The sequence below is a fragment of the Corapipo altera genome, unplaced genomic scaffold (assembly GCF_003945725.1).
Source record: "Corapipo altera isolate COAL_440 unplaced genomic scaffold, ASM394572v1 58, whole genome shotgun sequence".
Taxonomy (NCBI): Eukaryota; Metazoa; Chordata; class Aves; order Passeriformes; family Pipridae; genus Corapipo; species Corapipo altera.
The window spans coordinates 5,196,319-5,208,814 of NW_020884898.1; the positions used below are offsets into that span (position 1 = coordinate 5,196,319).

At 44.5% G+C, this 12,496-nt stretch overlaps 1 protein-coding gene across 1 annotated transcript in view; it reads left to right on the forward strand.

The window, feature by feature from the left end:
* The window catches only part of CYYR1 (cysteine and tyrosine rich 1), a 95,508-nt gene extending 85,186 nt beyond the window's left edge, over positions 1–10,322 (forward strand). The window contains exons 5-6 of the mRNA XM_027648642.1: positions 6,964–7,121; positions 10,189–10,322. Of these exons, the coding sequence (XP_027504443.1) occupies positions 6,964–7,121; positions 10,189–10,322 (292 nt within the window). The remainder of the gene's footprint in view (positions 1–6,963; positions 7,122–10,188) is intronic.
* Positions 10,323–12,496: the final 2,174 nt, after the last annotated feature.

The window sequence follows — 12,496 nt, forward strand, 5'->3', positions numbered from 1 at the left end:
ATAAAAAAATAAATATCCCTACATTAAAGTAAAGGCTGTGTTAGGTACAGTTGTGCCATGTTTTTCTATTTAAGTAAACATCAGGTTGGGCCTTGAATTTCTGAGCACAGCAAGGAACGTTTTGGAAAGTGGAAATTGCATTATGGCTTCTGTTTCCTTTCCAGGGAAGCATGTGAAGCACATTACAGAGCGAGGGAAGGTCATGACTGCAGGGAACAGGATGTCTGAGAGGGAAAGGTGGGGCGAGAGGAGCTGCTGCAAAACAAGGACAGAGAAACAGCAGGAGAGCATGAGGGTGAAAAGTGGTAACTGGAAACCTTGCAATACCTTAATCCGAATTCTTTCACATTAAAGGTCAAAAAAAGAACTTCCCCTGCATTGCTTAGGTATTTCTGACCTTTTTTTTTTTTTTAATCTCTTGGTTTAATTCAAATCAGCATTGTTGGGTTGGGTTTTTTCAGATTCTGGCAATGTTCTGAAATTTTGGAACTGCCAGACAGATAGACTCAGGGTTTCAAAGCCAGCATCTGCATGTGTGCACATGTTGGTCTGATGAAAATGCTGGACAAGCTGGGACTGATCAAAATGTATTTACTTAGCTGTGATCAATTAACACTGCTGTATATTAAGTATTGTGCTTGCTATATTTCAGTGTGCTCCCCCCAGCTCTGTTTCATGCATCATTCCCTCTGTCCGTAAAACTGTTTCTGGGCCAGGCCTGCACTGAGTCATAAACAGAGTGGAAGTGATGGCATCCCTCCCTCTAACCCCTCTGTCTAGGGGTGCAGGAGGATCTCAGGCAGGGGGAACAGCTAGAGCAAGAGCTCACTTTCTGTATGCTCCTTTTACTGTGGTAGCTGCCATGGCCTTTCCAGGATTGCTAATTTGAAGCACTTTTGCAGCACTGCTGGCCAAGCAGCACCTCTGCCAGTGCGTTGTGGAGAGCAGCGTATGGTTTGGCACAGGGGAAGCAAGTATAAAATGTGTACATATTTTTCAAAAGGCAAATTGTCTGAAAAGTCTGTCTGATGATAGGCCAAACCAGAACAAGCTGTAATTACATATCCTTTGGGTTCACAGTTAATATGATATTTCTCTCTGGTTTTGCAAGTGTGCCACAGTTACGCTTCAGTGGCTCGGCAGCCTTTTAACAAGCTGTAGAAGGTACCCTGTTGCTCAGGCCCTGGCAGTACTGAAAGGCAGCATATCCTTTAACCCCGTGCAAGACTATGTAGCTTAACAACAGGGAGCAGTCTCAGAGCAGTGACCTGTCCACATGGAGCTGGGAGAAGGGAGGTATACCCACTACCTTTTCGTTGTACAGCTGCTACTCAAGGTATTTTGGTGCTTGAGTTAATAGTCCTGCAAATATAACAAGGCAGAGAGGGAATGGCACAGAGGAATCTATTTGGAAGGAATTAGACATTTAGAACACACCTTAAATACAGGAAAATAAGGAGTGAAAGAAGGGAAATACTGTCCAAGTACAGTCTGTACCCAGTTTTAACATAGGCAGACAGGATTTGTTTACAGAAGCAGACAATCATCACCTTCCTCCCTGTGGTAAAAAGTATATTTTAAGAAAGTACTAGTTGGAATTTTGTCTAAGTACGCCTTGCAAAATAGAACCTCAAAGGCAAGCCTGGTCCATTTGAGTTGCCACTGTAAACTATTCACTTGATTTAAAACAGGAGGCAGCAGCTCTCTTGACTGCTTAACTGATTTCCAGTTTGGATGGCTTTTTAGTCCACTCTGCCCTGGTGTCTGTGTTCCAGGGCTGTAAAACTGTGGTAAGAAGGCTGCTAGCTCAGCCCTGGGGTAGCTGGCTGACTCAGCTACTCCTCCATCAGCTTTTGCTGTGAGGTTCTCAAGGTACCCGAACTGTGAAGCCAAAATGCCCTGGATAGCAAAGCCAGTCTCTTACAGGATCACTCACTGGGTGGTTTTGTCCTTATGAAAATAAAGGGACAACTGTGGGGAGGGGCAAACCCTCCAGAACAGGCCTGCCTGCTCTGGTGGAGGCAGGAGGAAATGGCACGTGACCCTGCTGCAGTTCTGCTGTCGGTCCAAGTAACCCGGGGTTTGCCAACCAAATCAAATAAATAGCCCAACACCGCCTCTCTCCAAAATCACATCAAGTCTGATTAAGAGTCCAAGGAGTACTTTTTCCCAAACATGAATGGCTGGATCAGAATATCAAAGATCATCGATTTTTTTGTGTTTTATTTTATCTCAGAGAATGAGTTTAAAAAAATCCCTTATCAGCTTCTTTTTGAATGCCTGAAAGGGGAAAAAAAATAAAGGGCATTTATTAATATTAGCAGTAGTATTCCAAAATGCATTGCATGCATTGTTATTAATATTATTCTAGAGATGCAGTGCCAGCAAATCATAGATACAGAGTTGGCAATAAATTAATTGGAGAACTAATAAAGTACTGGAAATTAGGAAAGATGATGAGATGGAAGAGATCAGCTGAGCAAAGAGAAGACTGAGAATGGCGTGTCTTCCTTGCAGTAATATGGTAATGAATATAGCGAAGGCAGAGTGGGAATACTGATCCTCACATGCTTCTCACAACTTGCCATGCTCGATCAAATTGCTGTAAAATTGCTAACGTGAGCAATTACAGGATGAAGAGACCTTTATGCCAATATAAATGCAGAGCACTGCCCCCTCTGCAATAATAGTTTCTAAATTGATACAGTATTATAGAGTGAGCAGGGCTTTGGCAAAACCGGTGGCTCAAGCTCACCTGTGCTACTTTGAGCCTGTGTCCTCCAGTAGAGGACACAAGTCTAGGCACTGTATCAGAAAATCCAGGACCTGTAAATACTACATAATGCATCCAGGGGAAAACAACCCAAACTCCCACAAGACTTGGTGGGCTCTGGACGGACATTATCTCCCAGAAATGAGACTTGGTACCATGGTAAATAGAGCCATAAAACCTTAGTTTCCCACTGTTTGATAACCAAGAAAAAAAATAAATCTAATATTGTGGATTATTTAGGAAGGAAATAGTGAAGAATACAACAAATGTTACTGTGCAGCTCTGCAGCTCTCAGAAAACAACAGAAGAGGTTTAGAAAAAGTGCAAGGAGGGGTGGCTGGGGTGATCAAGGCGTGAAGAGGTCCCTCTGTAGGCAGAACAACCAAGAGATACTGGGCTCCTACAGGATATGGAAGAGTTGGCTGCTGGGGGGGGATGCTAAAGGTCTGTAAAACCATGGACTATGCAGAAGGAAGGGCTTGCTGGTGGGTGACGAGCTGGAGGCTGGGAGCCTCACGTGAAACTATTGGGCATTCAGTTCAGAATAGTCCAGAGGGCACAGTTTGTCAGGCACACAGTGGTTTTAGGCTGACAGAGGGCATGTTTATATTAGATATTAGGAAGAAGTTCTTTACTCAGGGGATGGTGAAGCACTGGCACAGGATGCCCACAGAAGCTGTGGATGCTCCATACCTGAAGGTGTTCAAGGCCAGGTTGGACAAGGCTTGGAGCAACCTGGTCTGCTGTAAGGTGTCCCTACCCACAGCAGGGGGTTTGGAATGAGATGGTCTTTAAGGTCCTTTCCAGCCCTAACCATGCTATGATTCTGTTACAGTTAAGTTGGGGAACTCTTTGCCGTGTGAGGCTGTGGATGCTAAAATTTGCATGAGTTTAGGATGAGGCTGGACAGATTTGCAGAGAAGAAATCCAGTGAGTTAAAAATGAAACCAACCTATCTGTGCCAGAAAGTTGCTGAGGAGGCAACTCTTCGGAGAAGGCCGGGAGAGAATATTTTCTCCCTTTTTTTAACCACCATACCATACCACATGTGAAGTTAGGGCAGAACCCAAGGAGCAGAAATGGAGGCTGACCATTGTCCTGCCAGGATTTGGTGCTGAGAAGGTGCAACCTGATGTGTGGAGTCAGACTGCTCCTGGTTTCACTGGAGGCCATTGTGAGGGGCTGCAGGTCTCTGAATCAGGGTGGGTTTACATTTTTACTCATTGTCAGAGACTGGCATAGTGTTATATATGTGTTCTGTTATATACATATGCGAGAGTACATCTCCCTAAGTCCTCTCAAACAGGTCCTTTTCGAGTCAAATGCTTGATTCCTGGAACAGTTTCATGTGCGTGGCACTGGGTCTGATCTGAAGCCCACTGGGACCCGTGAGCACCTCTGTCCTGGTACTCAGTCAGGCTGTAACTGGATTTTAAAAGTGACCTATATCTTTTGCTCTGTCTCTTAGGCTCTCTTTGCGTAACCATCCATAGGTGGTCTAAATTTACCACTGCAGTGTGAAAACCTGAATCCACAGGCAGAAGTGGGTCTGCCTATTTAAACCGCTTTTTTGTCCTGATTTCAGAACTGTGAGCAAGACTTGCACTGGCCAGATTTGTCAGCAAAGCTCAGCTGGTGAATATTTTCTTTGATGACCATTTTTGTTTCTGGTTCATGGCTATACCAGCAGTAGCTATGGTGAGGATCAGCAAAAGAATGCCTTAGAATTCCTTGTTTTACTTGCTGACCTGGGTTTGCTAGGCTGGCAGAAGTGGCTTTTGCTTTTCAGTATAGTTCTGTTTAGGCTGAGAGGCCTTCAGATGCAGACAGATGCAGAGGGACTTTCTACAGCTGTCTTGCCCATGAAGAGTGCAGCATATCTCTCAGGGCAGATGTCACGTGGCATCTGGCTGACCACTTCTGGAGCAAACAGGATACCTTTGCTTTTGGAGACAGCTGAGACAAACAGTTTTAAAACTGTGTTTAAAATGGGCTTTGTTAATCCAGGAATCTTAATCTAGCACTGGGAAGGTAACATGTGCTGCGTGTTACCCACTTCTGTGAGTTTTTATGATGGAGGTTGAGTTTTCCTCAGGGTGCAGCTGGTTGGAAGTGCAAGAAACTATTGTGTTTTCTGGGATTTGAGAAGATCAGCCAGGCAGAGTGTCCCAGGGATGCAGGAGCATGCCCAGGATGCACGGGCAGCAGTGGACCATAAACAAAGCAGAAGTGCAATTTAGGACAGGAGGCCAGTGGTCAGCAGTGGCTGGTTCTGCTGCTGGGAATCCACCTGGGAGAGGGATTATTTCAGTGTAAGTGCAACTCTGGGATGCAGAGCTCACATAATTCATCCACTAAGGGGATGGAGCAAGAGCAGTAGCTAATGACTGCTGTTTATAATAGAGATGCTGTGATTTTTTAATTGTGGTATTATTAGAAAACCTTCTGGAATGGAGAGAGTATTGTGTTAAAGTGTCTCCTGAACCAAACTGTTGTCTCATATGGCAGTTTCTCTCAAGGTAGTGATAATGTTCCCAGAGAGAGCAGGATGGGAAAATTGGAAGTCTCTTGATCACATCTTCCAAGAGCATCATACTTCCTTTTTTGTTAGATGCGAGCTATTGTAGATGTGTTCCTCAGCTACTCATGGTGGTTAATACCCAAACACTTTAGCACATCAGTGTTTTGAGCTGCTGGTTTTATGGCCAGGTGTTTGCTGTCATGATTAAGCTTTTGTAAAATAGGTCTTTATATATTCTGCAAAATATTAGCAGGTTTACTCTCCCTGCACACTCTTCATTCATTGCTACATAACAGCAGAGAACAATTTAGCTCCCTGGAAGTGTATTTCAGTAAGACAGCAAGTGGTCTGTGTTTACTTATGCTGTACAATTCAGTGATTGTACTGCAAATCTTGGCCAAGTTCCTGAATATTTGGGGCCTAAAAACAAGCTCTTAAATTCATATTTAGGCTCCTACACAAAAGGTCTTGTTTTTCAGCTATTGAGTTCATCCTGACTCTTGCTGAGTGTTTGGAAGCCAACGGGCTATCAGCATTTTGAAAATTGGGCCTGCTATGTGTTTCCATGCCTGTATGGGGGAGCTGAGCTATGGTTTAGACTCCTTTTAATGTTTTTAGTATTGCAGAGCTTGTTTTATTCTATAGATTGCAGTAATTCCTAGTGGGGCTTATTCACATTCACAAACTAACAGTTTGGATTGATTAAATATCCAGTGAAAAGGTTGTCAGCAAGGTTGCTATTGGAAGACTTTGCTGGGAGATGAAGAGATGCACAGAGTAGGAATATTTCTGGCAAGTCACTGGGCTTTTTTCATAAAAGGGTGGGCTGTAAATACCATCTTTCATGTAACATATGCTTCACTGCCTGTGGCTGACAACAAACCTGAGTGAAGTAGGGTTCATCAGAAAGGCTGATTTTGCCCTGACTATTCCTGGGAGCTCTTCAGTGCCTCTTGGTGAGGTTTTTCTCCAGTGTGTCAGTGCACTAAGGCTTTCTTTCCTTTCTCTATATTATAATTTCAAGGAATGTCTGATTCATTACTTCAGGGGCTGAGCTAAATTTCCTCTGGACCATTTTAAAAGAAATCATATAAGCCTCAAACACTTGTGCTGGCTGCAGTGGCAGATGTGTGAAAGAGTGGGCATTCGCTTTGCTTCGTGCCACTCATCCTGGAGAAGAGGAGGCTCTCCTTAATCTGTGGGCTTAGAAGCACAACAGAAGGACTTTTTGACCTAAGATGAAACAATGACAGTATTCCTGTGGAAGCACAGCATGCATATGGATGCTTCTGGAATATATTACTGGGTATAACTTGTGCTTTCTTTTCAAAAGAATATCATACCAATGCCTTTGAGGGAAGGAATTATTCTTGATAGTATTTAAAAGTAGTTAAATTCAAATGGCCCTGGAATGGGAGGATTTAATATATGGTAAATAACCAGAGTGATCTGGCACAATTGCAAAGGCAACTTTGGAAGTGTTTCTCATTTTGGTCTCTGAGATCATTCACTTTTGCTATTCACATGCCCCGATGGATCAAAATTTGCAGCATTTTCAGTTGTCAGTATTCATTTATTTTCTTAAATATGAGCTGTTCCTGAGAAAAAAAATTTGTTTTGTAAACATTATTTGGCTGAGACTGACTGCATGTTTCCATTCCTCTTGCAGAGGCACAGCAATAGCTGGAATTGTTTTTGGCATAGTGTTTATAATGGGAGTGATAGCTGGGATTGCCATCTGTATCTGCATGTGCATGAAGAGCAACCGTGGGACCCGAGTAGGGGTCATCCGGACCACGCACATCAACACCATCAGCACGTACCCAGGTAAGGGGGCAGTGTGACAGCCCTGCAAGAGTGCCTGTGGTCATGGCAGGAGTGTTGCCTTTGGGTACTTACAGCTCCACAGTGAGCAAGGGATGTGACTACAGCAGGAGGCTCCTCTCTGTCCAGAGGGGGACAGCACAGCTCCCTGCTGAGAAACACAGGACAGCTCCATGTGCACAGTGTCTGTCAGTGCATCACTGTGCCTGGGCTGATTTATTCAGCTGCTCAGTGGGCTAATGAGGTCTGGCCAGGTGCCACACTCACACAGCTGTGTGCCTTGCAGTGCCTGCAGGAGCGTGTTGAGTCTTCGCTCAGGGCAGTGCTGCATTGTGCAGGACAGACCTCCCTGAGCCAGAGGCTCTCTGGCAGCAGATCAGTTGTTCTTCTTTTGTGATCTGGTTCTTGTATTTGTTCTTGTTCACATGTAGCCAGCTCCTTTTCATTGTCCAATATAATGGGGGCCCGGCATACCACAGAGAGGGGAAAACCTGGACAATAAGGACTGTGGGTCAGAGTGCAAAGGCTTAAAGTGGTGATGTGAGGTCTAATGCAACCTGACCTGGCTGGTACTTGGTCAGGGCTCTTGAACCGTGCTGGGTGCTGCAGGATCCCCCATGACTTCTACAAAGGCACATGGACATCTCTGCAGGGTGTTCTGTGCTGTGTGTCCCAGGAGGGACTGCTGGCTGGGATGCAGGGCTGGATCCAAATAGCTCTCTGTATCCACCTGGCACCATGCCTAAACTGAACTGATAGGAATTTGGAGCGTGGTCATAGGTCTTAGAATGGCTTGAGTTGGAATGGACTTTAGAGATCTTCTGGTTCTAACCTCCTGCCACAGGCATGGACATGGTGCAGAGATGCCTGTTGTGCCTTGGTCAAAGTTGGCTGAGTATTGGAGTTCTCAGTTCAGTCTTCTCTGTGGGTTCACACTGGTTTGATGTAATGGTTTTTTAGGCGCAGGCAGCAGCAGGGGAGGTGGAGAGCCTAAACCAGGTCTGGCACTGAGCTGATAAGCTGTCACAGGCTCTGGGGCACCCCAGAGGACAGCAGGGACCCCTTGTGGGTCTGGTGCAGTGCAGTTGTGTCCATAATGAGTGCAAGCTGGTACATCAGGCTGTATCTGAGCCAGCTTTGTTGCAGAGCCACCCACTGCACCACACTTGTCAACTCACACCAGTCTGGGGCTGGGGAACAGGAGCACCAAAAGAGGTGGCACTGAGCCAGCTGGGGTCTGCAAGGCTCATTTGTCTGGACTCCCCACCTAGCACATGAAAGTGGCTGCATTGTTGAAGAGCAAAGCAGACCCTGGAAGCAGCATAATGATGTTTATGCAATTCAGTGACATTGTTAATTATAAATCCAGGAGCGATTGCCTTGGGATAACTCTGAGAGTTCACAGTAATAAAATGCAAAGGTGTTTCATGCATGAAGTCCCCTCATCCCACTGTTAGAGATTCCCTGCCTTTATAGTCCCTCTTGTTGCAAAGGTTGCAGCAAACCCCAGGTGGATTATGTATACTTATAGGCAATCTATGCAATATTTATTATATATTCCTTTATCACACTTGCCAGTCTTAGTGTCTGTTTTCTCCCTCATGCTCTTACTTTCCAGTTGAACTGAAAGCTTCTATAATCATCTTTGTAATTGCAACACTGTTTTGCATAGAGAGATGTGAAATGACAGAAAACAGCAATATTCTCAACCATGTATTGCTGAAGAGCTACTTCAGAAACTCATAGTTGCTGCAAGCTGTAAAAACAAGAGCAAACTGAAAACTCCAAGGTTCTAGCCTTTTCCTCCCCAAGTCTGCTCCTGCAATGACTCACCCTTATCTCTCCACCTCCAGGCAGTTTGACTCCACACGCTCCCAGTTCCTGGTGCAAACATTAGTTCGAGCAGTTCTTCCTCTCAGCAGCAGCAGCAGATTTTAGAGAATGAGGAAGCTCTGAAATGATTTTTGTGTTCCCTGCTGTCATGAACACTTTTGGAGTAATGACTGATCTGGCTTTGGCTGAAGGGCTTGTGACCAACCCTCCCTCTGTTTTGGACAGGAATGGCCTCAGCCACAGCAACAGCCCAGTTTTCTGAGAGCAGAGCGTGCTTTCCATGGCACACTGGGATTTGAGTCTCTTCCCCCCATCACAAACATCCTGGGTTTCTGTTTTCTCTGTATGCGAGTGCTATTTCACTGCCAGTCTGCCTGAGACATCTTGGGAGGGAACAGGAAAGCATCCGTGGTGACATAAATGGAGACATGAGCAGACTCAGGACCTTAACAGTGACATAGTCACATGAGCAGACTCTGGACCTTAAAATTTTAGAGACTGCTCTAATGGGATGTTGACATGGGAGCCTGCAGTTCCTACCATGCTGTCATTCTGCAACATTTACTGTCTTTTGTCACTGAATGGATCTGTCTTCTCTAAGGTGACTAGAAGTAGTTGAGAAAATGTTTTCAGCTGCTTGTGAATATTTTTGTTGTCTCCTAAATGCCTGACCCAGTTTACAAATGCTGGGCTCTCCTCAGATGTCTCCATGGGTATGAACAAGGAGAAAGCTTTGTTCTTCCTCAGCCCAAGCCATGGTGGGATGTCCGGTGTTTGCCCTGGGAGGTGAGATGCTGCTGTGCTTACCATGGTGTGGAATGTCACACATCTCCTGGGGATCCAGAGGGTGTTTGAGAGGTCTGTGGAAATCAAGAGCCCTGGCTGCCCTGTCATTTTGGGGCAACATAAATTCCGTGTTGCTGCTGAAGGAGGTGGAAGGGAGTGGATCTGGTATACACCCAGCCTTCCTCCCTTGGTGACATCTGCTATACAGACATTCAAAACACTGTTACCAGCATAGCGTTGGTGGCACACAGCTAAGGGAAGGAAAGGGCAAAAAGCAAAGACTCGCATTGATGTGAAGTGACTGTATAAGGGCAGCCTGAAAAACAACTGAGTGCATTGCCAGGAGATTTTGTATCAATTGTGTGGAAATCTGGATTTCAACAAGGAAACACTTGAGGCCTGCATCTGAAAAACAGACTTTTAACTATGTCTTTTTTTTCTCCCATTGCAGTGGCTCCACCACCATACAGTTATGAATTCGAAATGGAGTACCCAGCTGACCTACCTCCACCTTATACTCCAACCCCACAGACTTCAATACAGTATCCCCCTCCCCCTCCATACCCTGGATATACAGGGAAATAATTACATGTCTTCACATGGATATTGAGTGCCTATTGCAACAGCCGGCACTGTTGGGACAGTGTTACCGGCTCAGCGACAAGTAGGGTGGGGTGTACATCAACATGTATGGCCCAACATTGGAATAACCTGGAAGGGTTGCCATAGCTCAGGATGAAGAAAAATCTTGTCCATTATGGACCGTCGTGTTTTGTGATTAAACAATGCATGACCAAAGAAACAGTTCCTGTAAGTTGGTGTCTGCTGAGTGGTGCTCAGCATCAGTCTTCAACTGCAGCACATGGGAGTGGGGCTTTTCCTGTGTGGGAACATGCAAGTGGTGCAAATAGTTCAGCAAGCTGTTTCAAAAGCACAAGAGCCAGCTGCTGGGGCTTATTTCGGGGGGAGAACTCCAGCTGTTGTCTTGAAGTAACCACTATGCCTTCCTTGAAACAAGGGGAATAAGGAAGAACAAGGAATACTGAAGCTGTTTTCATTTTCCACTTCCAGCTGATAATAGCCAATGATCACTGTGCTTATTGGTCTGATGAGCATGTTACAAAGAGAAATGCTGTTGGAGTTATGCAGTAACTAAAAAATGATGGGTATTATTTTTGGCCAAGTGCAGGTTGTTTAAATTGCCAACAGTTTGAGACTAGTTTGTAAACTAAAGTGTTAACATAAAGAGCATTTTTGTATGTGAAATACACTAATTTATAGCTGATTTACTTTTACCTGGACTTAAATACCCTATGCATTGGAAATATGCTACAATGCCTTTTTCATCAGCAAATGATACTTGGATTTTATTATAAAAATACTGAATTGGCAAAACTCACAAGTGGTAGAAGAAATGCAAACCAAATATTAAAACATCTCAGGTTTGTCTTCAGTTGGATTGCATAAAGGCTTTTTTTTTCTTCCAGGTCATACTGTTTACCAGTAATAGGGGTATTCAGCCTGACCAAAGAGATGAGCATAGAGACTGAGGATCATGTTACTTTTGAATGTTGTCTTGGGCATTTTAAAAATCTAGGTCACTAAGTAATACTTTTTGCATTTGTCATGCATATTGTTCAAAATTACTTATTCTTTGCTATGTACACTCCAGACATTTATGATTTAAAATGTTCCATGTCCTTAGGAGGCTAACTATAATTTAGCAGCAGCTGTTTGACTTCAGAAAAGAATATTCTATTGCCTAGAGCATCATCCTTCAGTGGTAAGACTTACTTTTCTCAGATTTATATGCAAACTACAAACACGGTGGTTCTCTTCAGAGGTGTAAAAGTGCTGAATACCCTTAGTTTGAATTGAGTGTCTGGGCAGTTTAAGAATGCTACAGCCAAAAATACGGCCGTGACATCAGGTCCATCTCAGAGGGAGAGACTGAAATTTACTGCTGATTCCTGGAGATCAGAATGCATTTAAATGTTTTCCGTTGTAGCCCTCATCTTATTTTCAGGTGTATCCACGTAGTAATGACTAAAAAAAGCATCTTGCAAGACATGGTACCATATCCCAGTGGAGTCAACTGACAACCTCTCATTACCCCCCAAGTCTGATACTTTTGGCATTCAGTCCTCATTCAGGGAAGAACTCAAGCAGCATTTAACTTTGAGCATAAAAGTTATTCAAAGGCATTCTCAAAACAAGACCTTACTGACTGTTCTTGCTCAGGTTTTGCAGTTGTATTTGTCCTTTGCAGGCTGACTAAACTTATCCCCTCGAAAACCCACTTAAAAGCACAGATGGCCTCAGTCCTCATCAGTACAAGTTCAGAAGATCTGTGTTGTGGCCCTTGGCCAAGCTGAGCCTTGGGTCATCAACCCATTAGCTGCCAAGGCATTTGTGACCCAGTCAGAGGAAAACTGAGCTGCATCCCAGGTTTATGGTTGCTGCTGGTTAACGAGACTTAAATTCTCATTTCTGTTTTGCTGTTCAGAGGTGACAAGTCCTGAAGTGGCTTATCCTTACAATTACATCTACTCTGTGCTGTCTTCTGTGACATTTCAGCTGTTGCCCTGACCTCTCAAGAGATCCTAGTTGAAATCCTCCCATGAAGGGGGCAACCTTTTGCGTGCAGTGTTTTGGCAGTCCCTACTCAAAACCGTCTGCTGCTATTGATGTGCCTGCCAACATTGTGACCAGCATGAAGAACATAAACAGAGGTTTCCCTGCAGAAAACCCAGTTCCTA